This window comes from Embiotoca jacksoni, unplaced genomic scaffold, assembly GCF_022577435.1.
Source record: "Embiotoca jacksoni isolate LCO1_2020_lvr unplaced genomic scaffold, fEmbJac1.0.p SCAF_4, whole genome shotgun sequence".
In the NCBI taxonomy this organism is placed as follows: domain Eukaryota; kingdom Metazoa; phylum Chordata; class Actinopteri; family Embiotocidae; genus Embiotoca; species Embiotoca jacksoni.
This window is the reverse complement of record NW_027185392.1, coordinates 17431920-17459556: the sequence shown is the minus strand read 5'-3', so window position 1 is coordinate 17459556 and position 27637 is coordinate 17431920. Positions and strand designations below refer to the sequence as shown.

The 27637-nt window shown below is 43.2% G+C and overlaps 2 protein-coding genes across 2 annotated transcripts in view; one reads left to right on the top strand and one right to left on the bottom strand.

Moving 5' to 3' along the window:
• Positions 1 to 4025, top strand: part of radil (Ras association and DIL domains) — a 28419-nt gene extending 24394 nt beyond the window's left edge. Inside the window, 2 exon segments of the mRNA XM_069166626.1 lie at positions 1414 to 1553; positions 1847 to 4025. Coding sequence (XP_069022727.1) covers positions 1414 to 1553; positions 1847 to 1946 — 240 coding nt within the window. The 3' untranslated portion in view covers positions 1947 to 4025.
• Positions 4026 to 4135: 110 nt separating this feature from the next.
• On the bottom strand, positions 4136 to 27485 carry foxk1 (forkhead box K1). The gene is made up of 22 exons (XM_069166800.1): positions 26296 to 27485; positions 23430 to 23523; positions 22597 to 22649; positions 22314 to 22413; positions 22099 to 22212; positions 21899 to 21987; positions 20794 to 20942; positions 20498 to 20625; positions 20331 to 20403; positions 20087 to 20247; positions 19285 to 19511; positions 19014 to 19176; positions 18586 to 18654; positions 16497 to 17140; positions 12871 to 13086; positions 9555 to 9753; positions 9275 to 9421; positions 8954 to 9147; positions 8518 to 8690; positions 8164 to 8421; positions 6507 to 6680; positions 4136 to 6146 (listed from the first exon to the last, which is right to left on the bottom strand). The coding sequence occupies exons 1-22, from the start codon at positions 26739 to 26741 to the stop codon at positions 5914 to 5916; spliced, it is 4104 nt and encodes a 1367-aa protein (XP_069022901.1). The 5' UTR covers positions 26742 to 27485; the 3' UTR covers positions 4136 to 5913.
• Between the last annotated feature and the right edge of the window lie 152 nt (positions 27486 to 27637).

Sequence of the window (27637 nt, the reverse complement as noted above, 5' to 3'; positions counted from 1 at the left end):
CAAACAACCATAACTAACTTTAATATCATTACAACTTTATCATAGTCTTCATCTTTCTATACCAGCATCCAGTAAAAGATGCTTCAAAAATAATTCTATCAATTTACACCATTAGTGCGTTTAAAATATTAATAAAATATTTATGTACAGCTTATAAATACTAAATTGCCTGGTTTAAGTAAAGTGTTGTTATTATTAGGCAGAGGTGCCCAAATTATGTACTATAAATGGCCAACGATTAATCTGGATGGAGGGCTGCGGGCCAAAAATAAATATTTTTATAAAATGACATTCATTCTAAATCTAAAGTAATATTTCAGAATGATTAAACCACTACTCTTTAATCCACATAAAAACTCGTATTTGCTTGCAGGAATTATTGTCAATAACAGTCGTCTTACCAGGTCTTTCTAAATTTGTACTTGTCAGTGTGCTGCTGCCTCCTATTTTTAATCTCATCTCGACTCGCAGCCGAACATCAGTGACGCAGGACACACTAACAGCACAAGAGCATCCGCAGGAGAGAAAACACCATCAACCTTCAGAGACAGAGAAGCTTAACAGCGAGATGCTGTACATCGGCATCATGTCATGTACTTTTCAGCTGCACAAAATTTACAGTTCGAGCAATTAAAAAATAAGGACAATAAGCACGAATTTGTCAAATGCCGTGACGGGCTAAAACAAAGAAGGTGTGGGCCAAACTTGGCCCAAATTGGGCTGCTCTGTTATCAGGGATGGGTTCTGATTGTCAGTTAAAATTTTGGATCCATTTCCAAATTGGTAAAACAGACAGTTTTTTTTGGTTTGTTGTTTTTATCTCCACAATGAATCCCTCAGTAAACCTTTGACCTACATTCTGCTGCGGGGACAGAGGAGCACGTTCTCCAACAGACTCCTCCAGCTCCGCTGTCACAAGGACAGATACAGGAGATCATTCCTGCCCGCTGCAATAAGACTGTACAATAACTCACCTCTGGCAAAATCCATCACACAACAATAACACCGTTGACTGTGTTTCTTGTTTATTTAAATATATATACAAAAAAACTTTGCACTATTGTTTCGTTAGTTTTAATTTAATTATTCTATTTTATTTTATTCTACTTATTATATATACTGTGCATTTTTATATTTAATATTTTTTTACTGTTATTTTATTTCTTTCCTGTATCTATAAATGCTGCTGTAGTGAAAAAAATTCCCCTTGGGGATTAATAAAGTATCTATCTATCTATCTATCTATCTATCTATTCTCTGTTTAGTGTCGTTTGCCTTTCTGACACGAATTGGGAACACGACATTAAACGGATCAAAATACTTTGTTTGGACTGTCATTTTTTTTTTTAAGGGCAGCAGCTAAGTTTAGTCCGTGATAGCAGGTTAAATAACCAGCACGTCTCCCTCCTGCAGCACACTCCTCTCAACGCTCCAGGCATTTACATCCGGACTCTGATCCCCGACGGGCCCGCTGCTTCCGACGGCAGGCTGAGGATCGGAGACCGCATCCTGGCTGTGAATGGGACCAGTCTGATCGGGGCGGACTACCAGAGGTACAGAGGGCAGTGCAGTTGTGCCGTTTGTGCCGATAACAATGTGCTGGTGGAGATGAATGATACTCCTGGGTGATATTGACGCTGATGACAGAGGGAGCAGTCGTCCCCACAATGTTAACCATACCCACTGCTGTCAGCCTCTTAAGCCAATTGATTACTTAGATTGATCGGTCCGAGCCCGGACAGCGATGCCCCCGTTATCCTTTCCCCGTCTCCCGTCTCTGCTGAGCTTTCACGTAACCAGACTCTTGTCTCTCTCCCCTCCGCTTCCTCCCGTCTGCTCCACACAGCGCGGTGGATCTGATTCGTCTGGGAGGGGGACGACTGCGTTTCCTGGTGGCCAAGTCGGACCCCGAGGTCTCGGAGAAGATCAGCGCCTCCTCCTGCTGACTGCCTCCGCTGCCCGGCCGAGACGCTCGCGCAGCGCAGCGCACCGCACGGGAAAGGGGAACGACGGGGGATTACAGACGTGCGCACCGATCAGCGGGGTCCACGCGGAGACGCGCAACCGGACCTACCAACGCCACATGAAACATGTACGCGAAAACCTCGCGTCAGCACAGCACAAAGCCAATCAATCAAACCGGAGACAACGCCCCACGACGTCATCCGCAGCTGCCAGACGCGCTTCCCTCGCGCTCACTCCTGCTGGGTTTGTGCAACAGACGCAATCTAAAACCCACCGCGACATCAAAGGAATCCACAGCGAGGAAAGTCGCCTCGTTAATCGGCGTTTGAGGTCCAACCAGCCCGAACGCAGCCCAATGTGGTTTAAAGCACAGTCGACTCTCGTTGGTCAACCCCCCCCCGGAGCACGTGGGACTTCTTCCACTCGTATTTTAGAATCATTTTTATTAGTATTTCCAAATGTGAACAGCATGGTGAAACAGACACAGTCGGACACACACACACACACACCGAGGACGTACTTTACAATTTAAAAAGCATTTGCAGACCAAACTTGAGCAGAGCCTCGGAGCGCGCTGGATGTCTCACACAGTGCTTTTACAGCGGTGTGTTTTATAAACCCGTTTGTCAGCGACTCCCGGAGCACGATCATCGTTCACTCCGTAGACAAAACTTTTGGGAATGAGTGTTAACTTTTGTACCGGAGAGCGAATTAAAAATACGGAGGAAGCAGACCTCCCATCTCACATGTAACCTCATCACACTCGACTCCACTGGAAAAAAAGATGAACTTCAGAGGACGTGCAGCCGCCCGGGGGGACATTGTTCATCGAGACGCGAGGTTCAGCTGCACAGTCCTGGTGTGTAAAAACAGCAGTGCAAATAGATGTTTGTAAATATTTAACATTGAAAAGAGGAACCAATTCGGGAACAACGCCTTTGTTTTTTTTTTTTCTGAAATATCTTCAGACAGTAAACACTAAAACCTACTGATGGAAAGAAAAAAAAAGAGCCAGTATTTTCTGGAATGAACAGTTATGGGTTGTATACGTTTTTCTTTAAACCGTGTGTTTACCTCGAGCTCTACGAACAGGAATATACAGTTTGTGCAGTGAGGAAATGCATCCTACCTTTTACACAGATGGTTTCAGGCTTACAGTGATGAAATGGTTGGTTCTCCAAAATTACAAAAAAAAGACAACAATAACAAAGAACTTGGTATCTAGCCCTGCAGAAAGGGATGTTGGTATTTAAGGTCTTGAGCTACAAGTCTGAGATTTCTGCCTCCAACCAGACAGTGGTGTTGAACGGAAAAGTGTTTCTTTTCAGACAAAGTAACCCCAGTTGATCTGAATAATGAACCGACCTCACAATCACTTCCATAAATAATTAAAAAAAAAAGATCATCGACTGGTGACGTTTTTACTTAATTTGTCAATTTGCTGTGTTGAGGTGGAGCCAGAAACCTGTGCTAATAAAACCCAAACATCCGCATGGCTAAATACCAGACAGGATGTTTTAGTTTTAATGTGATGTGGCTCTACTGACTCTGTGAAAGAGGTCGAACTAGAACAGTGACCTTTAATTTGAAAGCCTTTTCTTCGCCGGCTGACTTCCTCCCCTCACACACACTTTATCACCTACAAGGGGCAGCAGGACAACTGGCGTTTTCTAAGGCTGCTACTGTCATTGTCGATTAATCTGTTCTTCTTTCAATTCAATCATTTGAGCCTGTTAAATTCAGAAAACCTGATGAAAAAGCCCAACAACTTTTTACCAAATCTCATTTTGTTTGCCAATTTTACTATAGATGAACTAATTGGTTCAGCACTTGACACGTCAGCGTTTTCCGGTTATCGTTTCTTTCTCCACGTGTTTGACGTCAGCATAATTTTCCCCAATCAGCTTTGTTTTACTTCCAATTTTTTAATTTCTTTGCAATATTTTATTTTTGTGCATTTCAAGGTTTGTACAACATCGATCTCATGCATGTCTACTCTTCTCTGGTCCTTATTTATGCTGTTAAAAATGATGGTACTTAAAAATAAAGATTGTTGGATACTTGCGTTTTTCTGATTGTCGAGACCAGAGTCACGAAATGAAACGTTAATAACAGTGTTGACAGCGGTGGGTCCAGCGCGGCCGACGCCTTTTCACATGACAGAAGACAATTTGATATTTAAGTCAATGAGGAATTTTAATTTTTGCTACACATTTTAACAAATCACCAAAACGGGAACATTTAAAAATACATATACTTCTCTATTTCCAGAATGTACTGATGACAGCCGTTTTTACAAATAGCAAAATATTTTTTCCAAAATAAGAAAGAATACCTTCTAAATAGCTTTGTCATTTAGCAGATAGAGCAGCATACATTCATTACGCTTTTTTTTTTTTTTTTTTCTTCTTACTTTTAATATGCGACAACAATCACTGAAATTTTGTGCCTGATTGCCAGCTAAAAAAAACGAGGCCTGTGTGAGGACATTCGGAGAAGCTAAAGGCGGTGAAAAGGAGAGAATAGAGCGGGGGAGAAAGTGCTAAAGAATATCTAATTAAGGCAGCGTCTGTGACAGGAATTGCCAACAGCTTGATGCCTCTGTGGAGACTGCAAAGACAAGACTGTTCGGAGGGGGGAGAGGGGAGAGGTAGACTGGGAGAAAGGAAGAGAAAAATGAATTTAGGGAAACGTGAAAAGCAAAAAAACAAAAGAGCCGAGCCAAGAACAGAGAAGATGTCAAAAGTACCAAAGAGAATGAAAGAAACAGACGAGCAGTTGAAATCTGTGGTCGTGTGTTGGTCCCGCCCCCTTTCCCCTGATAAACCTGATACAAGTTGTAGTGTTGCCGTGTACTGTTAAAGCGCTATGTTAATCTAAAACGGTAAAGCTGTCTAAAGGTTAAAATAAAATGACAAAAAGAAAAGAAAAGAAAAGAAAAAAAAAAAACCGTAGAAATATTTAAGGCTTTAAGGAATATTACAATAATGCTTTTCTGTGCGAAGACAAACAAAACTGGACGCACAGGCTGCTCCATTTCTCCTTTCACCACTACTGAAACAAGAACACAAATTAAAACAACAATCAGTTCGTCTACATTAGGTTAGCTCCACTTCAATCAATAGTTGCCTCGTTTAGCCCTTCTCCGCCCAAACTCTGCCGTCCAATCGTGTCGCAGCTTCGCTTTCGCGGGCAGCTTTAGAAACCGAACCGAGCGAAACGAAGCCAAAACTGCAAACCACCGGTTTGTCAGCCCTGGATTTCCTCACGTCCGTCTCTCATTCTGGTCTTTTCTTTTCCGAGACGACCCGTTTGGATTTTTTTTTTTTTTTTTTCCATGTCACTTTATCCTCCGAGGATAGCCTTATAGAGAGTACAATCATATTCTTTTAACAGTCTCCCAGGCCTTATCAACCTGGTCTACCTTTCTGTCCACGACACAAATAAATCAACTCTAATTATCACAGCTTCTTCTGTAAATGCAGGCCATTCACATCTCTGAACATACATTCCCTGGTTTTAAATCAGGCAGTGACTCGAATCAGAAGTGCAGGAGAGGTGAGTTCTTTGGCCTGAGAGTGATAACAAGCAATGCATCTCATCCATCAACACCAGAAAAGGTTGCATCCGAGATATTATCCAACATGCACCTAGTAAAAGTAGTGCTGAAAAGATTTGAATATGCATAATAAGCTTCATGTCCTTACTTTTCTGTGCATAATGGATTACATTAGAAAGATTGAGGCTGAAAAAGTCCTAAAAGATTTACTTTCCGTTTTGAAATTGAAAATTTTCATTTAGTTTTGACCAAAATATATGTTCCTTACAATTGAATTCCCTTCTGAGAGACTGCCATGTTGGCTGCAGTCATATCAAATGAGTATAAAAGGCGAAGCGTTAGAGAGGATAGAGGCTGTCCGTTGGGTACCTGGTAAGAGGCCCTGCGTGTTACTGCCGAGGGTCGTGGGTTTGTGATGTCATGGCAACAATGACAGGCTGCTGGGCCGGCGCGACTTGATGCTGAGCAGTTTCAGTCCCGCCCTCGTCCTCCATCTTTGGCCGCTTGGCCAGGGTCTCGCCTGGTTGGCCAGCTAAAGTTTCTGCGCTGGGCTGTCTGCTCACCAGCACCGGAGGGGAGCTGGAGGCCTGGGCAGCCAGGATCTGGAGGGGACTACTGAGGCCTGCAGAGGAAAGAAGAGGAACAGGACATGTTAGCACCATTAAGGGCCTCTCGGAACCAGTTCTTAAGACGTGCTGTCCATGTCCACGTGTGTTTATTGTCCTTCTGAGCCATCAGACAGAGCTGGGAGACGCACAATATTATATTTCTTAACAGTTCCATTAGATTGTACACATTAAAAGAGACATTAGACGAACAGCTGAGCTGCACACCAGATACAATGTCGACTTAGATTGTTTGCGTTTGTGATGATGCGGATAAAAAAAAAAAAAAAAAAAAATACATCATCTTCATCATCATGACAGCTCAATGTGCACGGCAGTTACTGCTGAAATAATAATTAAAAAAAAAATAATCTTACCAGATGCATTTACAAGGCTGGTTGCTGTGGCGACAGCAGTAATGGTGTGTTTGCCATTCTGGGTGACGGGGCGAACAGGAAGTTGATGTAAACCTGGGGTCAAGTGACGTCCTTCGACAGCCTGCACCGCGCTGTCCAGAGTCTGGATCACTCGCTCTCTGTTCAGCTGGACTTCTGAGGGAAACGTACAATTCAAACATGTTAACAGCATCATGAATGTTTATCAAAAAAAATCTGCTTGGATCCGTTTAGTCATGCAACTTTATCAGGTAGACTACGTTGAAATTTCCGACCGACGTGGACTTAAAATACATCACAAATATCGATGCAGTAATTAAACATTTGTGAGAAGTGAACTTAACTTCAAACAATGAGATGACAATATAAAAAAATTAAAAAAAACTTTGCCTTCTGGCCTAAGCTCAACATGTTAAAATTTTATTTATTTATTTATTTATTTTTTATCAGAAATGAATGACTGTCTTAAAAAAAGTGTAGCTCCTAAATCATCATAAAATGTGGTTTGAGTTAAGATGCAAGATTGTGAAATGGACTTCGATCTCACGACAAACAAACAAAGCCTCGTCTCTTCAGGGGTTCCAGCAAACGTCACACTATATAAACCAAATTAATGCAAACATCATGCACAAACAAATAACAAACAAATAATCAGAACAAATAAAATGATTCCTCTTATTTCATGTTGTTCCCAAGTGGTGTCTTTAAGCTTTTTTTTTTTTTGGGGGGGGGGGTGCTATTTATCTGCTCTAACTTCTCGGAAAATTTTACACAACTTGTACAAAAAAATTCTGTAAAATTACATATTTGTACCCTCATCAAATACATTCACAAGTCTCCCACAAACTTAAGAGAAAACTGCCAATCTTGTATCTTAACTCAAACCATGTTGCCTCACTGCTCTCTGAAACGGGACACTAAAGCTGTGACTGCAGGACAGGAGCAGTGAACCAACCGCTTCATTCGCAATATACACACGGGTCGACAAAATGAAAGGGAGCGACAGTTTTGATACACAGACAGGTGACAGATTAAAGGAAAAAGCAACACTGAGTGTCTTAGTGAGGTGTTGGGGCACGACGTGTGAAGGGTACAACTTAAGCTGCTTGGCAGTGATTCTCAAGAGTCTCTGGACGTCTACCGGAGGGATGAACACCAAAACCTTCCAAAACATTGTTCCTTCGCTCGGTGTCAGTATGACGGTCTCACGTATTCGTCCAAAACCTCTTACAGGTGTTCACCTAGGTTTGAGATCTGGTGACTTTGAAGGCAACAGCATGTGATTCACACCTCATCAACTCATTCAGTGACCCCTTGTGCCCAGTGGATGAGGGCGCCGTCATCCTGGAACAAACACTCCCACCAGGATGTTTCATCGCAGTGTAAAAGGTGATCAATCGGGACGAATTTATATTGGTTTGCAGTCTTTCCCTTCTGATGAGGGAAAAGTGGACCCAAACCATGGCAGCAAATGTCCCCAGTGGCGAAACAGAGCCGATCAAGCGTTCAGGTTTTCCCTGAAATATGTCACCTGTCTGTATCTTCAGAGAAGAAACGATGCTCGACACATTTAAAAAGAGACAAACATTACGAGGGATTTCACAATGCAAAAGTAAAATAGATTCCCGTGTCTCTCTACCTCTGAGATCGCTGTTGCTGTCTACTCCTCCAACACTGGGGGCGCTGTACCCATTTGGAGGGTTGGAAGGTGGGGGGGCGCTGGTAACCACGCGCAGCATGGTGACAGAGGACTGAGTGGGGTTCTGGAGCACATGGATGGGCTGGATTTGGCCGCCGCCCCCAGGAAACAAAGCGAGGGCTTTCCCCAGGCCTGAGGGCAGCACTGTCGGGTGGGGGGGGGCAGCCATGATGACGGGCTGAGCGCTGACTGGAGAACCTGTGCAGAGACCGACACAAACGGTGTTACCCAAGTCTGTGTCTCGCATGTGTTTTGTGTTCGTGCGTGTGTGCGTGTGCCTGCGTGCACGCTCACCTGGTGCGCTCTGAGAATACCTGTACTCGGGTACAGACGCCAGCTTGTTAGCCAGCTGTTCGTGGTGGTCGTGAGAGATGGGAGAGCCGTCCCTGCTCAGACATTCAGGAGTCTGCAGCCCGCTGGATGGTGGAGAAAGAAGTCCCTGGTGGGTCGGGGATGCGGGGGCACTCCTGGGTGACAAAATAAATAGAAAGGGGAGAAACCGATTAACTAACCATCAGGCTTCTAGTAACACATGGAGCCCCTCGCTGCCAGCACATGCTGCTGAACCAGCTAACCTCAAAACCAGACTTACTTTGTTCTGTCCAATCAAATGACAGCCGGGAGTAGAAGCAGAGAGAAGGGAGAAAGAGTTAACCGGGCTATCGTGCGTGTGCGTGTGTGTGTGTGTGTGCGCAGCTGAAGGTCACAGGTGACCATCTGAAGACGCTACCTTGAAGACAGAGGTCCAAATGGTGTCCTGAAGCAAGCCACGCCTCTTTGCCGTCTTTTCCTGAAGGCTTGTTCCACCAGCTTGGTCTCAGAGGCAGAATCCACACGCCAGAAGCTTCCTTTCCCGGGCTCATCCTGAGAGCGGGCCACTTTCAGGAAGTAGCGGTTCAGTGACAGATTGTGTCTGATTGAGTTCTGGAGGGACAAAAAAAAATAATCACAGGACATTTCGACACTGAACACAGACAGAGTCAAGGAGCTAAAATATACAACATCTGCTCCAATTTAATCAAACAGGAGTTGGATAAAAGCGAAGCCCCACCTGCCAGCCCTTGTCTGCAGTGCGATAGTAAGGGTAGTGTTTGGTGATGTGGGCGTAGATGCCACTGAGAGTCAGCTGTTTGTCTGGAGCTGAAGAAATGGCCTGCACTATCAGCTGCGCATAGGAATAAGGAGGCTTGGAGTCATCCTGGAACAAACGACACACAAACATAAACAAACACGCATCCTCAATACCATATTGTACAATTAACTGGTTTTAAAGCTAAAAAAAAATTAAAAAAAAGAGGTGATCAAGTTTAGGTGTTTTTAGAGGCGTTTACCTTGGGGCTGTCTCCACCAGCTGACTCCCCTCGCTGCTCACTGCCCCCACCTCTCTGCTCAGCAATGCTTCGTCTCTGCTCAGAAACGGCATTGGCGGCGTACTCAGCTGCTAACTGGAGGTCAGAAGTCACGTTTCGTCCGTAGCGATAACCCGACGACCCTGCCCCTCGCGGACTGGCTGGACAAGAGTTGGGAACACTGGAGAAGAGCGGAAAGAGTGTTTAAAGCTTAACGTCACGGTCGAAGGCTCCTGGAGGCAATGCAGAGCATAAACAACAAGACTGATTTCATCTCGAGTCAGTGCGACACAACTCATCACTGTTACAGACACAAATTCACGGCATCATTATCTCCGGGTCAGCTGAGGAGTCAGATGTTCAGTCTATCAAACGCTCCAAAATGTACACACAACCCTGTCATGACACCAAACAGAGAATAACTGTGTGACAAAACATTTCTACAATCACTAATAAATATTCACACAAACATGCAGAAATGTTTTTGTGAAGTGAAACTGACACTCTAATAATAACAATATAAAGGCCCCATGAAACCACGGGTAAAAAAAAAAAAAAAGCTTTGCTATTTCTGCTCAACATTTAAGTTTTACCATTTTTCTAAATACTGAAGGATTTTCTACAAAATTTGAAGGTCTTACAAAAAAGTTTGCTTTTTATTTTATCAAATCTTAATAAGAAAGAAATTTACAAAGAGGAATAAATATCTCCATAATAGTTACAGTAACCTGCAAAACAAAGATAACTGCAGAGTGAGACTGATGTTTTGAGTTTTGAATTTGAGACCAAAACAGTCAAACCTAAAAACATTTCTCCCTTTTTATATTTACTACATAATTATATACAGGTGTTTACATTTTCTTAAATTGTATTGTATAGTTATCATAATTTTGATGAGCACTGTATGCCTGACGATTTCCAGTTTACTTTTTTTTTGTATTTAATTAACAGCAGTTTTATCTAATAAAACTTGACAATTTCAAAATAAACTCTCCAACAAAGACACGCTTTCTTTTTTTACACACAATAATTAATTGAAAAAAAAAAAGAAAAAAAAGAGAGAGCACAGCTTAATGGTGCATTGAACACAAAGTGACCATAAAACACACAATAACAAGCAAAATACCTAAAAGTTTGTTAATTATTAACTCGATTTGATCTGTTGCTGTTGGGAGAGAAAACACGGAGAAACCCGGTAACTTATTATACAACACACACACACCTGCTTCTGTTAGTAAAGTAAACACTGGTTTCTGGGAGAGTCAGTAGGCTTTGATTTAGCTCTGGCAACAGAGAGCCACGGAAACAGGGAGAGTAACACACACACACACACACACACACACACACACACACACACACACACACACACACACACACACACACACACACACACAGAGAATATGTTTGTAGTGTTTGGCTGGAGAAAGCAGGCTGCAGGCTCTGTTGATAAATGCTCTGTGTTGAAAACTGAATGAAGACGAACAGAAACGTCTCATGTTGCTCGGGAACACAAGTACAAAAATGTCATTGGATCCATAAAACTTCATTAAAACGTACATGTGCCCCCCCCCCCCCCCCCCCCCACGAGGGGGCATAGGGTCGTCTTTGCCCCCTCCCACCGCCCCCCCCTTCCCTCCCCCGACACTCTACCAACAACCACTTCAGCCCCTCTGCATGTTTACATGGGCCAGCAGTACAAGTGTGCACGCTGGCAGAAGAAGAACAATGTTGTTTTATGCAGTTCATTTAAGTTGCCAAACAGGAAAAGTGACTCTTAGCACACTGTTGGGGTTTTAAGCGGGAGCACGTGCTTTTCACACAATGCTCCTCTGTTGTATGTACCGTATGTGGCCGCTGGTGAGGAAGGTGGCACAACTATCTGCCCGAAAAAGGCCACAGCGAAAGTGTTGCAGAGATGCGTCTCTCCTCCGTGTCCGTTATGTGTCCACGTGCAACAGAACGGGAGCCGAAGGCCGAGTGGGAGTGGGGAGGAGGGGGTGGCGGGGGGGTGAAGGGGTGGGGGAGGTCGAGGGTGGTGGTGGGTGGGTGTGGGGGGGGGGGGGGTCGAGGGTGGGGGAGCTCTGAAAAGGAAACCACGAATGGACGGAAAAAGGGCCTACAGGCAAAACAGTCTCCCCGATAGCCAATCACACACCTCGAAGCTGCAGCCATCCCATATAAGGCATGCACACACAAGCTGACATTGGTGGGGATCTGTGATGCAGGTACAGACATAGACCACCAGAGGGGGCACGCACAGCAACACCACACATGCCCCATACATTTATAGAGCAGAGCTTTTCAAACATGTGCTCGTTCTTTAGACTGCAGGTTTCCATGTGAACTTAAATACTGCAGCACCTGATAAGTAATTCTTCAACCAGGGAGGATATCATCAGGGCAATAAACTCATGTAAACATCAGTAAAACAAAAGGAAACTATGGAGGTAAATATCCATAAACTCGGGAGACCTTAAGCACTGGCTGTATAATCGTCACATGACATGCAGAGACACAGCTGAGTTTTAAAGTGCTGTGTTGTTAATAGGTTTTGACTTGAGGTGAATGTCCACATTTTCTTGGCATAAATTATTTACTTAAAGGGTCATCCAATGTCATCTTCTTCATGATCTCACTGTTTTATGTCCCTCCTTCACTGACGCTCATTTCAATTTAAAGAGAAGGATATAAAATGTAAAATACCGATGTTTAATTCACACATCATTAAAGGCTTCATTAGATATGTTTTATACTGACATGTATTACCTATTTACTTGATTTATTTATATAGTCTATTGTTTAAGTCTATAGCTTCCTCGCCTCTCCTGTCACATTTGTTTTATTTGTGTTATCTGGTTAATTGTAATTTTTGCTCTGTTCCACTACTAGTCTACGTAATGTAACATAAAATAAAGAAAAGCAGAAAAGGTCCACACTGGAGGAGGCGGAATAAAGGATGTTCTGTTTGTTTTTTTAATCATAAAATTACAAATGTCAAATTGGCAGCGATCTTCTGTTAGTAATCAAATAATATTAATTTGACTCTTCGTTGATTATTTACCTGAACTCACAACCAGAGAAAGTTTGGCACTGAGCTTAAACAGACCAAACAATGAACTGAAGATTTGTTTACAATAAATCACTTCCACGTACAGATCAATACAGATAAAAAACACTGGCTCTGACTGCCAAATCACATACAACCTGCTTGGCATTTATGAAGCGTGTACGTCACATGCCGCGTTGGCTTTCATGAACATGCGCCCGTTGCTGTACGTGCGTGTTTATGAGGGGTTACCTGATGGTGCCCGTGGGCGACGGCAGCGGGGAGCCAAACGCCCTGATGTGGTCCTCATTCTGCTGCATGGTGGGAATGCAGATTTTAAGAGGGGAGATGTGGGGCAGGAGCGGGCGCGAGGAAAGAGACGGCTGCTCCTGGTCTCTGTGCTCCTCCACCTCCAGGAGTGACATGAACTGGATCTTGATTATGGTGCTGGGAAAACGAAACACACACCTGGAGAGCAGGGGGGACGCAGGACAGAAACGGATACCAGTTCAGCCGCTTTTCAACAATGACTGTCGGTTTAACATTAAAACATCATGAAAACAGTGTTCTGGCGCTTTTGATCACGTCGCAACATCTTCAGACAATAGACAGCCCGGTTGTTGTCGCATTAATATATAAATACAGATGAGCACTTCACAGACTTTTCTTTGGACACTAAAACTTCTCATCTTAAAGAGCTATGGTACATAGACATTTGAAAATTGACATCACCGTGACAACAGATGGTTTGATTTCACTGAAAACAAGAGTGGCTGCTAAATGGATCTTTTGGTGAGATTGTTCTGTCAATTACTGTCTGCAAGGATAAGACCAAACTCATTATTATTAAATGTCTGAAGTAACACAGTGAGTAACATACGTGTCACAGGTACAGCGTAGCTCTCCTCTGATTTAGAAATATTTAAGCGATGACACTTCCCACATAACTGTAGGGGTGTGTTTATGGTATAAACAACATCTAACCATCTGTTGCGGACGAAAAGAACTAAACTGCTGAAGACTTCGCAATAAACCCGCTGGCCTGCGTTTCCTTTTCTCTTGTGCTTCCAGCAGGTCTGGACAACTGCCTCAGTAAAACTAAGGATCAGTCAGCAGCCCAAGTTAGTTCAAGCCCAAACAAACCCTTCCAATATAATTATACGCGTGAAGGATTTGGTAACTGTTTTACAATAGAACCGTAATGACTGATGTAAACAGTTTTTATTTTCACAGCAGACATAGGCAGCAGGTTTGTGTATTCAGTGTCGTCTTTCTAACAGCAGGATGGTCCTGTCGTGGTCTTTGAACAAGAAAGCGAAGCGCTACCGAACGTCGGGCTGCTGAGCTGCATCCAACCAGAAGCTCAGGCCGACAGACACCGGTCTGGGATAAAAGTATGGAATAAATGTTCCATATATTTACTCTCATTTCTCTCCTGAAAAACTGCCAACTGTAATTCCAACACCGGATCTATTAACACAAGCAGAGCCCGACTGCTGAAGGAGGACGCAGGCCTGTGGCAGCTGACGGAGCTGCAGGGTTCCACGGCTGAGACCGAGAGAGACTGTGAATACGACAGCTTTTCCTTCTTTCCTCCATCGGCCTCAGCCGAATGCCTGAGCAGCGAAGAGAAAGCCACTGTTGAAAGGACTCACATGACACGAGTGTTTGCTAAAGGGAACACGAGAGGCTCTCGAGACAACGTCGGAGAAGGTTCAGCGGCCTGATCGCACCCAAAACTAAGCTTCTTTGCCATCGTACACACACACACGAGGGCTCAACATTGAGGTGGTCGTGTCACACTGTGTGGAGGCGTCGCTGCTGCAGGCCAGTTTGAGAATGTAAACAAAATGCAGTAAAATAAAACTAAAGAAAATGTGCTGCAGCCTGAAAAGAACTTGGAAGAAGATTTATCATACAGCAGGACAATGACAATGAAGATAAAAAAAATATAAATCAGTCCAGGTCTCTGTGTTATCCAGAACTTCAGGCAGGACTTAAAATTCACTGCGTCCCAGATAAATCTGACAGAGTTTTGGCAGTTTTGTAAGATTAAACTGGAGCAGCAACCTTTCATAGATAAATTGATCAGTTAACTTAAGGGAAACTAATCTGCTAACTATTTTGACAATCATCAACGTTTTAGTCATTTCGCAGGCAAATTTACCAAACAGTTGCTGGTTTAAGCTTCTTGAATGACTAATGAATGAATATATCAAACTGGATATCTTTGGGTGTTGGAGTTCTGGTTGGTATGTTAAAAACAAACATTTTGACAACACCACTTGGGTTTTAAGAAATATTAGAGGCTTTCTTTGAAAGCTTTCTTGAACATATTTTACATTCAACAGTTAATAAAAAATAACTGCTAGGTTAATAAACACTAAAACAGCTGTTATTGGTCACTAGCTCTAAAATAAATTACAAATCTTAAAAAAATAATGTAATCTTGGCTAAAGTGCCTCTTTACTGATATCAAAGTGTCTTTCTGCTGATTAAGAGTCACAATGTGATTAAGACTTTAAAATAGTAACCAGGACAGCTTCACCGACTTCTTAATTGCTCTCATCCAGATGTAAATCGGCACAGTGGTGGATGTGGCCTTGGTTTGAGTCTTGTGTTTACTCCATGTGCGCCTGCAACGAGGATGTCATTCCAGCCTGCACTTCCTGTTCAGTGCCAGACACACCCCAAAACAGTCTCCACAGCCAATCAGAGAGGATGAGGACACCCCACACACCTCCTCCTCCTCCTCCTCCTCCCCCCACCTCCACCCTGTGATTGACAACATGCAAAGTCAAAAGATTTCTTTTTTTTTTCTTTTTTTTTTTAAAATTGCAACTGTAATAAACAAACCAGGTAAACTATTTAAAATGCGCCAGTGGCATTGCGACAGTACAACTAAACCTAATATTCAAACACCCACATGGCTGCCTTGATGCACAAACAAACACGCATAAAAAAAAAAGTTCAACCAAACATACCTCTTCCCACAAGACTCGTGAGATGAGCCTGTCGGGGTTTGTTTACATTCATGTTGACACGCTGGCTCTCAGCCAGCTCGTCTTGGAGCCGACAAACAGCCCTGACTACTAGACACCACGATGACCAGCAACTACACACTTAAATGTTCAAAATAAAATACAACTTTTTAATTATTTTCAGCAAGTTAGTTTAACAACAACTTGACAAAAACGGCAATGTGGGGAAATATCGACTGACGGAACCTTTTGTTCAAACATTTGCAGAGAAGCTTGTTTTGTTTTTTTTAGGGCCAAATGAAAAAAAAAAGAAGCTACGTTTGCTAAATGCTAAAAGTAGCTCCGGTGGTTCCGGGGGGGTGAAAGGCGGCGTGGAGACCCCGGGGTCCCCGGAGGCCTCCGGGGAACCAACAATTCAGGTTTCACCGGGGACTCGGCACGACGACGTATCGGCTCGACGTGTTCGCGATTCACTCTTCAAACTGAGACTTACAGCGACTTGCAGCTCCGAATCGAAACTAAGAGGGGTGTCGTGACCAGCCCCGTCCCCCCGTCGGACCACGTCCCCCGTCCGGGTCGTTCAAAACGCGGTGCGCGTCTGAATCGCCTCCCCGTGTTTTAGAGAGTAAAAGCATTAAAAGATGCGTTAATTGTGTGCACATTACGGTTGAACCGTTCCGCTCAGTCGCTTCGGGTGTTCAATGATTCAATGATGGGGATAAAGTTGGAAGTGGGAACAAAAATCTACCGGGACGTCTGCTCCGAGGCTGCGTGTCTCTAAGTCTGCACGTCGATGCATAATTTGGACATAAAAGTTTGGGACGCCCTGCAGCGTCCGACCGCCGTGTTGCCACAACAAGCCAGTCGATGGTGGCTATGCTATCTGCCTGCACTCACTCTCTGGGCAGCGGTAGCGGCGGCGCCCCTCTCCGTTGAAACACTCCGTCGACGAACACGCCGTTCTTGCCCAGGCACCGGAGAGAGAAACCACCCGCCTCCTCGTAGGTGATCTGCAGGTGTCGCCGTGAAATGAAACTCGAGTGACCCATGTTGATGTCCACTGAGCCGTGAGAAGAGTTCCGGCCTATGGTCACCATCCTCTGGCGCATGACAAACTCAAAGTCCCGGCCCTCGAGTCTGGCCAGGGCCTTTGGAGGAGTAGAGGCGAGTCGCACAGGAAGAATCCCGGCATCGGTGCGGGCTTCCATCAGCGGAGGACCCAAGAGGGCGAGCGAGGGCTGGAGATAAGCGTGCGAGGTCACCGCGACGCGCACGGGGCTGCACGGCGCCGACTGTAAAGCCAGCAGTGCTCGAGCTCCGGTGTCGTCCCGGTAGTCTGCCATCTTCTTTCGGAGGGTCAACACACGTACACGCACGCACACTTTACTCCTCGCACACACAGAGTTGCAACGTGAGAGTTTTCGGCCAGGGCACTTGTTCGCTCCGTGGCTGACGGAAGAACATGGAGTCCGGGTCGGTGGAAGAACGGGAGCGGAGCCTCCAGGAACCGGACTGGTGCTGCGTTCAGGGCCCGCTCGTAACCAGCAGCATAATGACAATCACACAGTTACAGCAACTTGGATCTGTTTTGTGTGTAATATCCCTCTCGCAAAACCACGGTTGAATATTCTCTCCGGGCTACGACTTTTATTCTTATCATAGATAGAAATTAAAGTGGGATCCAATATACTCAATATTGCTATGGACTGGACTAGTTCAGGTGTATGATTGTTAAGGCAAGCATGTCCTTTAAATAATATTCATAATTAGTTTCTTTTTATAGCATCTTTCAAACACAGAAACAATTTAGGAGGCTTCATGGTAGGAACTTCAAACACAAATAAACAATAATAAAAGTTACCTCGTCAAATATAGTAACGTGCGTGAGGTGTGTAATGATTCATGAAGCAGCACAGTGTGTTGCAGTTGAGAAATATCAGGCAAGAATATCTCCAAAATCTGGGATGATAATAATGCTGACATAAGAAACTACGAGGAGACCACAATATTGTTACCTCTCTCCTCCCTGAACTCCACATCCGGGTCATCGGTCGATAGGCTGCTGTTCATGTCTTCACATCAGGAAACTGGAGCTTCGTGCTATGTGGAGATTTACAATTGATTATTTATTTCAAAGTTTCACTTTCATGTGTTTCGAGGATTGCTGGTTTGAATAAATTTATATCAGCGGGCAAGGTTTTCTACAAGAAGTAAAAAATAAATATATGTGTGCAGCCTGATCTTAAAATAAATAGATGTATGACCAAATCTCCAGTCTATAAAAACACATCGGTATATTACATTATGTTCGATATTAAACAGTTTGGGTGTCTAAAGGAATGTCTGGTGTCATGTCACAGATTGCAGTGATTTTCAGGAACCTATAAATTGTGACATTTCCCGAATCCCAACTGTAAGAACATGTGGTGTGTGCAGTGGAGCTGGTTTGCCCACCTCAGATTTTTATTTTTATTTTTTTTGATCTCCCCTCTGTTTATAAACATGGAAAGAACAAGATGGTTGAAAAACCTGGATCATGATTCTGAGAAGGAGCAGGAGCGCATGAGCAAGAAATGAATGAGAGCACCACAAGAGGGCGCTGTTGGGATAGAAAACACTTAGAGGAACAGAAGTTAGACTGATGGAGTAGACAACCCAACTCCCCCAATGTATACAGGGTTGGAAAGAAATACACAGTCACCCACCAAATGTCATCAACCAGTGATGAATATCTGAACTTAAAGCTTTTGTTGATTTAACTGTATGTAATGTAAGGACGACAACACGCAGGAGAAGAATCTACACATCCTTTATTGTCAGCTCAGGTTTTAGAAATGCACCGTTTGTCACAGTTGAGGATGAACTGATACTGAGCAGAACATGCTGCAGTGACAAATTGGCATAGTGTTTTTATACATGGTAGGTTTGTATACGGTACAATTTAAAAAAGAAACATTCATCAGAATCGTGTTTTTTCTTAAGAGTGTGGCACCAACTTCAGTTTGATAGGTCGTTTTGGCATTAAAATACCCTGGATGTCCATTTCAATGGGAATCTGGTGGGAAAATACACATGTAGAGAAAAATGTGTGAACAAAGTCAACAATGCACAAAGCTCTGGCTTATTTATCTGCAAACAAGCTGGAAATATCAACTGCAAATAACAGATTCTTGAGTTTGATAGTTTAGAATAGAAATGATCAATATACTGAATCAAATGATATCCTTGTTCAAAGTGCCACATCAGGTTGTGGATTTTGATCTTTGGACTGGCAGACATAGATCCTCTGACATTATGTAACCCTCGATGTCACTATCAAAACAGCCATGAGGAATATTTGGACAGGATTCTTTATACGGAATAAAACAACAGAGCAATAACAGGCAGTGTAAAGATGAACATCCGTGGCCTCACCTCAGTCTCCTTGCACACAGAGAAGTTGTATCTCTGGAGGATCTCCACCATTGCAAGTTTCATCATCACAAGAGCAAATCGCATCCCAATGCAGTTCCTGGGCCCGGCCCCAAAAGGCATGTATGTGTACGGATCGATTGTCTCCTTGTTTTCCTTGCTGAACCTGAGAGTACCGACACACACACACATGTACATATTAAAAACAGAACAGAGCTCAGGTCCTTCCTGCGGGAGTTTTTCATTTACTGAAACGTATTAAGCCTTTCTTTACCTCTCAGGCTTGAATTTCTCTGGTTCAGGCCACAGATCGGGGTCCCGGTGCAGGGGCCACATGGGGACCATGACGACCATATCTTTAGGAATCACAAGGCCATTAATCTCCACAGTCGCTTTGGCTACACGCTCCAGACGGGGTAAAATGGGGTACAATCGGAGAGACTCGTTGATGACGCTGTCGAGATACTCCATCTGTATTAGAGCCTGGTACTGAACAGGAGCCTGCACACAAAGACACACATAATGATCATGAGACCAGAGGAAAAACACTGATGGATGACAGAATATTCAGAGAAAAAAAAAATCCCTTGACTGATATACACTTTGAAAATTAAAATGTGCAAAACTTGTGTTTTTACAAATTGCTGAGTGTAATATTGTAAAACCACCACATTGTACCTACAGAGGGATTTGGATTTTAGTTACTTTAAACAATATTTTTAATATAAAAAGACAATGAGAAAAATAAACGTTTTTGATTTCTTACCTCCAGCCCCATTCATATTACACTTAACCACGTGATTCATAGTTAAAGTAATAGCTTGATCATGTGGGAAAACACCTTTTAGCATTCTTGCTGAGAGTTAAAGTGGTTGTTAAAGTTTAGTGCATGTCAATCTGTGTCAGACTGTACAATGAATATCTGGTGAATGTCATACCTCACAGGTGAACGGTGAAAATATATCACATCTATGTGTCTGTCAGCTTGTTCTGGAGCTACTCCGGCAAAGGCGCCTTTAAATGTCTCACTTCTGCTTGCTACCTCAAATGTTGTCGTCTTCTCACTTAAAACATACCTTGTTGGGGAAGGTGGCGTCAACCTCCTCCTGCAGCTTTTTCATGATGTGAGGGTTTGTTGCCAGATTGTGCGCCAAGAAAGTGAGAGAGCTGCTGCTTGTTTCATAGCCAGCAAAGAGGAAAATCATAGCTTGTGAGAGGATCTCATGATCGCTTAAACCTGTGGAGATAACACGAGTAGATGCTTTACAATATCTTCACCTTGTGTTTCTGTGTTTCTAAATGTGTGGTTGTGTGTGTCACCTTTGTCTGGCTCTCCTCCACTGGCGTTGTTTGTCTGGGAGTCAATCATCAGCTGAAGGAAGTCCACTCGACTCTGAGAGAAGACACGAACAAGAACAGCTTTCATTACATTTCTGAACCCGCTGATACAAATGTACGTGCATGTAAAGACTGACAGAGAGCTGTACCTTTTGCTTGCTGTTCTCACGGCTGGACTTGATCTTCTGCAGCGCAGCGTAAAAAAAGTCTGTCACAGATGCAGGGAAAAAGGAGAACTCCAATTTTTCAAATACGGGACCCATGAAGGGGAAGAAGGCTGAAAAATAAACAGAAAGTAACACGTTTATCAAGTACACATTAAAAACAGTGGCTGTATTAACTGTAAGCGTTCAGTAAGCGAGCACATAAACAGCAGCCAGGCAAAGGACAAAATGATAAATGTATATATGTGGTCTATTTTACAAAGGTTAAATGAATAATTTACCAACAATAAGGAAGAGAGGGTTGAAAAGGTCAAACTTCAGCATCTTTTTGATGTTTGTGACAAACGGGTCTGAAGGGTTGTTGAGTGAGTCGATGTCTACAGAGAAGGCTGTGCTGGATACTACGTCCATACTGTAGGGTCCAAAGAACCTAGAGGAGAAAAAAACACACACACACACACACACACACACACACACACACACACACACACACACACACACACACACACAATTTTATTCATTATCATTTTAAATCGGGGGTCGCCAACCTTTTTTCCTCTGAGAGCTACTTTGACTCAATGAATGTGTCTGAGAGCTACTCATGTTTAGTAACATATTTTAACATAGCTGAGCTCCACCCAAACCAGATGAATAAGCTTCTTTTCAAATTGATACTCAACACACAAAATTTGTATCACAACGGCTTAAATTCAACAGCATGTGCATGCTTTTATCTGGATGCGTTTCTTTACGTTTTCAATTGAATGTGGAGGGGGGATTTTAGGTAGCCACAACGACACAGATGTTCCCTAAATGCCTACTGCAGTGCACGCAACCTTTGTGTGGCCAAACTGGTTTTTAAAGTGCCAAATAACGCGTTCTAATAGAAGATTTAACAGGAAAATCCAGTGTTTCCCCTTTGATTGGGACCCTTTCCGTATCAAAGTCAAAACCTAGTACATGGCTGGACCCTGAATGAAACTGGAGGGCTTTTATTTTGAAAAGCTCTGGCCCCACTGTTGTGGTCCAGCTGAAAATATTGTATTAATGTTATTTACCTAATTTATAAGCACCCGTTTCTTTCCACCTCAGTGTGAGAGTTTCAGCTCTGATTTGCACAGATGAGGGACAGCGAAGGGAGATTGTCCACACATTAATCGATCATGTTGATAGCGTCATTCTCTCGGACAGGTTAAAAAAATTGAAATACAAAAATACTGAAATGGATTGCCAAATATAGTCTATGGGTGGAAAACACTGCATATTGTTCGAACCTTTTTGCGAGCTACTCAGAAACAGGTGGTGAGCTACTGGTAGCGTGTGAGCTACAGTTTGGAGACCCCGATTTACATCGATATAGTATATTGGAGTATAAAGTGTTCTTACTCCTTCAGTTCAAGTGGTTCATCCTTGTCTGCCGTCTTCTTCATGCTGGTGATCAGGTTTGCAGAGTGGTGCTTCATTATGTCAAACATCTGATGCAGAGACAGGAAAAACAGTCAAACAAGTTGAGAACTCGACACTGTATCTGGTTTCAGCTCCAGGTAAGTTATAGCTCAGATGTAGAGAGCCGGGGAGGGACGTACCTCTTTGAGTCTCCCGGAGGTGAAGGAGGGAGAGAGGACAGTGCGGATCCTCCTCCACTGATCATCTTCTGCAATAGTCACAGCGTCGTACAAAGGTCCGTTCAGACGGAAATTCTGTCACAACATTAGAACACAGCAGCTGATGAGGACAAAAGTTCAACTTAAAAACCAGGATCGTATTGAGACTGTATGAGTTGTGTAGTGAGCGGACATACTCTGCGATTGGTGAAGAGAGAGTAGCACTCCTTTATCAGAACAGTTTTTATCATGGCAGGATCTGTGATGCACAGTACAGGCTGACGGCCGTCAAAGATGCTAAACATGATGACAATATAATAAACAACAAATAAAACAAGAATAATTCATGCTTTCACAAATTAATTCCCCAACAACAGATGTACAAACAGAGATCCACATACTCTGTGTCGAAATCTATCGTTATACAGAACAATCAGAAATATCTTATGAAGCTCACAAACACGTAACATGAAAACTTACCCCCATGTTTTCCCATATTTCTTAAAGCACTCTTCATCAAACGCAGTGAATCCCTAGAATAATAATGTACAGATGAATTACGGTGGACACACTTGTGGCATAATTTGAAAATAATAAATTCTGAAGGATGAATGGGAACCAGAGTTGTCGGGTTTTCCTGTTTTCCTGAACAAGTTTATTAATTCATCCCAGAGACTTCAATTCATCAGAAACAAATTAAAGTACAGCTCATAAACTAGTAAATAGGACTATAAGAAAGCATTTTTAAACAATAATAATTTTCAAAACACCTGTTTTTACCAGCTTTTGGTAAACTGAGAGCCATCATCGAGATGTTTACTTCCACGTTCACATTTTGATACTATTTTCCTTTGAAAACAGTCCTCAGCCAGGTCTGTGGTTTAACAGGATATTGTTTCATTTTCACCAGCACCTCTAGTCACTTGCCACTTAAACTAGTTATGGAAGAAATGTATTAAAACCACACAAAAGATGTAAAATTGTGTGACAAATTATTTGTGCTATCTAATTTTGATAATACACTTTACACTGTTATAAACTCACATTAACAGTCAGGGCTAGTGTTAGTTTTAACTTTGGTAAAAAAAAAAAAAAAAAAAAAAAAAAAAAAAAAAAAAGGGGGGGGGGGTGGTTAAAATGCAGAAAGTTCAGCTCAGTACCATCCTCAAACTTTTCATTTTCTCCATTTCAAAACCACAACTTATACATAGATCACATCCATTAATATAACCACCGCACTTTTATAGTGCTTTAGATTTTATTGATCCCATTTTGCTAGATGTATGGTGGTTCGAAAAGTAATATTTACAAACCTTTTTATATGCCAGCATAGTGCCAAGGAAAGGGATTGGTCTGGGACCAGGGATGCCCAATCTCTTAAAAGTCCCATAAGGCCAGTAAGCATACCTGTTAAAACCATTCAAAAGAAAACAAAAACAGATTTGTACCACTCACACGAGCTGGACAATTAGCTGAAAACACATTATTCAACACTTACACAAGGATCAGTGTGACGAAGGCAACCAGCAGGGTCCATGTCTCGGCGGAGAGAAAGAAGTAGCTCATCTCGGCACCGTTTCCCTTTTCTTACACTGACGGCACAAACCTCTCTGCAGCCTAAAATCACAACCAGAGACTTTTATCTCCTGCTGCACTGACCGGTTGCGTGAGTGAGGAAGTGTGTGAGAGTTGAACCAATGGCAATCCTTCAGCGTCAGGTGAATAATCAACAGAGACAGTACAGTGCCTGAGCATTTATTTATTTTTATTTTTTTTATCAGCTTTGTCATCTGTGACACTGCAAATTATACCATTAAATTACTATATTGCTTTAGATAAGAGAGAAAAAACACATGCAAAGTTCATGAAGACAGTTTTAGTTAGCATTTTTTTCAATTAACTTTAATATTATTCTTTTAGTGTCTCCTGTTGTTTGTAATTCTGCAAGAGGAGGAAGTCAAACGCAGTATTTTTCCCACTAAAATAAAACACAACCGGGTTATCTGTGCTCACACAAAGACACATCCAGGCATGTTCTTGGGCGTGTGGGTGGCAGGAACTGCGTTTGTAGTGTTCCTCTAGTACAGGGCTCTTCAATGTTTTTCAGGCCAAGGACCCCCAAACTGACAGAGATTGAGCAGGGACCCCCTACTATATATCTTGTATAAAATTGTGTTTTATATTAAACTGGAGGACTGCAGGAGGCTTGGAGGGACGGGTCCAGGCTAGTCCGACTCTGTGAGTGAACCGGTGTCCAGCTTGAGAGAGCTGCTGTGTCGCTGAATGTGTGTATTTCTGACTGAAAGATAACATCTTCTGACTCCACTTATCCATTCTCTACAATATGTTGGATTCATGTTAATGTGCATTTAAAGACATTTCAATTTGTGGGGAAAAAATTGTGGGAAAAAAAAAAGAAAGAAAAATTGTCTAATCAACCAAAAACTTTACGGGCCCCCTGCAGTACCTCCGCGGATCCCCTAGGGGTCACGGATCCCCTAGGGGTCACGGACCCCCTGTTGAAGACCTCTGCTCCAGTATATTGTGGCACTGCGCTAAATGAGGGAAAGGGCAGAAGTTTTCATATAACACACATTGATTTTGCATGTTAACACAACAACCAGAGACCACGCCTCTCGGCCATGCAGTCAGACTGCAGTGCGACGTTGAGATAACAACCACTAAGAGAGAATAATGGGCTTCCTTCCTTTCTTCTCTGTAGAAACATGGACTCTACTGATCACATGTTTGTTTGTCGTGTAAGGGACTTGTTCTAATCAAAGAAAAGGGTTTTACTTTAGTCACCTAAAGGAATGCGTCAAAATTAAGCCTTTGCCTTGCGAGTCGACAGAGTTTGAGTGACACCATGTAACTTCAGACAGACGTTTCTTCTGTTCTGTGGAGGCACGGCGTCTGGACTTGTGGAATATTTGAGAAGTTGGTGCTTCACTTATTTCACCAACCGGAGGGTGAGAGCACACAAGATTAACACTTTATTGGACAAAAGAGAGGAAAGTGTGTTATAATAGGTCCCCACATTGAAAACAATAAAAACAAATCACAACTGCAAAAACCTCATCTGAATGATGGGGTCCCTTCGTATTTCTAATTTCTAGAATAGTGAAGCTTTTAGTGTCAATGTAAGAAGAGTTACCAAAGAAATACAGCCCAGTAGGAAGTTGTTCAATTTCCATGAACAGCAACGATTTAATAATAATGTTGTTGACAAACCAAATGTTCTAAAGTGAAAAAAATCTGCGGCTGTTGCACAAATATAAAACTGTAAACACAGACAGATGTGAACATGACTGTTATGCACCTCCAGAACTTGAATCTGAAAGGCGATTTGTACGACGCAGTGTCTTTTGTGGAGGATGATCAGTGGAAACGGATTCGCAGCATCCTCTCGCCCTCCTTCAGCTCCGGACGTATAAAAGAGGTAGGAGTGTACGGAGGTGTAAAAGAGCTACAGCAGGTTCATATCTCTTCCTCTGTTTAAGATGTTCAGCATTATGAAGCATCATTCCAATGACAATGAAGATAAAATTATAAATCAGTCCAGGTCTCAGTGTAATCCAGAACTTCAGGCAGGGACTTTATATTCACTGCGTCCCAGACAAATTTGACAGTTAAATCTTAAAAAAAAAAAAAAAAAAAAAAAAAAAAAAAAAAAATCTTGGCTAAAGTGCCTCTTTACTGATATCAAAGTGTCTTTCTGCTGATTAAGAGTCACAATGTGATTAAGACTTTAAAATAGTAACCAGGACAGCTTCACCGACTTCTTAATTGCTCTCATCCAGATGTAAATCGGCACAGTGGTGGATGTGGCCTTGGTTTGAGTCTTGTGTTTACTCCATGTGCGCCTGCAACGAGGATGTCATTCCAGCCTGCACTTCCTGTTCAGTGCCAGACACACCCCAAAACAGTCTCCACAGCCAATCAGAGAGGATGAGGACACCCCACACACCTCCTCCTCCTCCTCCCCTCCACCCTGTGATTGACAACATGCAAAGTCAACGATTTCATTTTTTTTTTTTGTAAACATTGCAACTGTAATAAACAAACCAGGTGAGGGTAAACTATTTCAATGTGCTAGTGGCATTGCAACAGTACAACTAAACCTAATATTCAAACACAACAAGCCAGTCGATGGTGGCTATGCTATCTGCCTGCACTCACTCTCTGGGCAGCGGTAGCGGCGGCGCCCCTCTCCGTTGAAACACTCCGTCGACGAACACGCCGTTCTTGCCCAGGCACCGGAGAGAGAAACCACCCGCCTCCTCGTAGGTGATCTGCAGGTGTCGCCGTGAAATGAAACTCGAGTGACCCATGTTGATGTCCACTGAGCCGTGAGAAGAGTTCCGGCCTATGGTCACCATCCTCTGGCGCATGACAAACTCAAAGTCCCGGCCCTCGAGTCTGGCCAGGGCCTTTGGAGGAGTAGAGGCGAGTCGCACAGGAAGAATCCCGGCATCGGTGCGGGCTTCCATCAGCGGAGGACCCAAGAGGGCGAGCGAGGGCTGGAGATAAGCGTGCGAGGTCACCGCGACGCGCACGGGGCTGCACGGCGCCGACTGTAAAGCCAGCAGTGCTCGAGCTCCGGTGTCGTCCCGGTAGTCTGCCATCTTCTTTCGGAGGGTCAACACACGTACACGCACGCACACTTTACTCCTCGCACACACAGAGTTGCAACGTGAGAGTTTTCGGCCAGGGCACTTGTTCGCTCCGTGGCTGACGGAAGAACATGGAGTCCGGGTCGGTGGAAGAACGGGAGCGGAGCCTCCAGGAACCGGACTGGTGCTGCGTTCAGGGCCCGCTCGTAACCAGCAGCATAATGACAATCACACAGTTACAGCAACTTGGATCTGTTTTGTGTGTAATATCCCTCTCGCAAAACCACGGTTGAATATTCTCTCCGGGCTACGACTTTTATTCTTATCATAGATAGAAATTAAAGTGGGATCCAATATACTCAATATTGCTATGGACTGGACTAGTTCAGGTGTATGATTGTTAAGGCAAGCATGTCCTTTAAATAATATTCATAATTAGTTTCTTTTTATAGCATCTTTCAAACACAGAAACAATTTAGGAGGCTTCATGGTAGGAACTTCAAACACAAATAAACAATAATAAAAGTTACCTCGTCAAATATAGTAACGTGCGTGAGGTGTGTAATGATTCATGAAGCAGCACAGTGTGTTGCAGTTGAGAAATATCAGGCAAGAATATCTCCAAAATCTGGGATGATAATAATGCTGACATAAGAAACTACGAGGAGACCACAATATTGTTACCTCTCTCCTCCCTGAACTCCACATCCGGGTCATCGGTCGATAGGCTGCTGTTCATGTCTTCACATCAGGAAACTGGAGCTTCGTGCTATGTGGAGATTTACAATTGATCATTTATTTCAAAGTTTCACTTTCATGTGTTTCGAGGATTGCTGGTTTGAATAAATTTATATCAGCGGGCAAGGTTTTCTACAAGAAGTAAAAAATAAATATATGTGTGCAGCCTG

Excerpts from the sequence above, each read along its gene's own strand:
- foxk1 (XM_069166800.1), bottom strand. The coding sequence starts at position 26,741 with ATGGCAGACTACCGGGACGACACCGGAGCTCGAGCACTGCTGGCTTTA. Across the intron at positions 21,988-22,098 it reads CCTCCGGGAGACTCAAAGAG|ATGTTTGACATAATGAAGCA; the intron begins GTACGTCCCTCC and ends TCTCTGCATCAG. Across the intron at positions 6,147-6,506 it reads CAGCCTTGTAAATGCATCTG|GCCTCAGTAGTCCCCTCCAG; the intron begins GTAAGATTATTT and ends TTTCCTCTGCAG.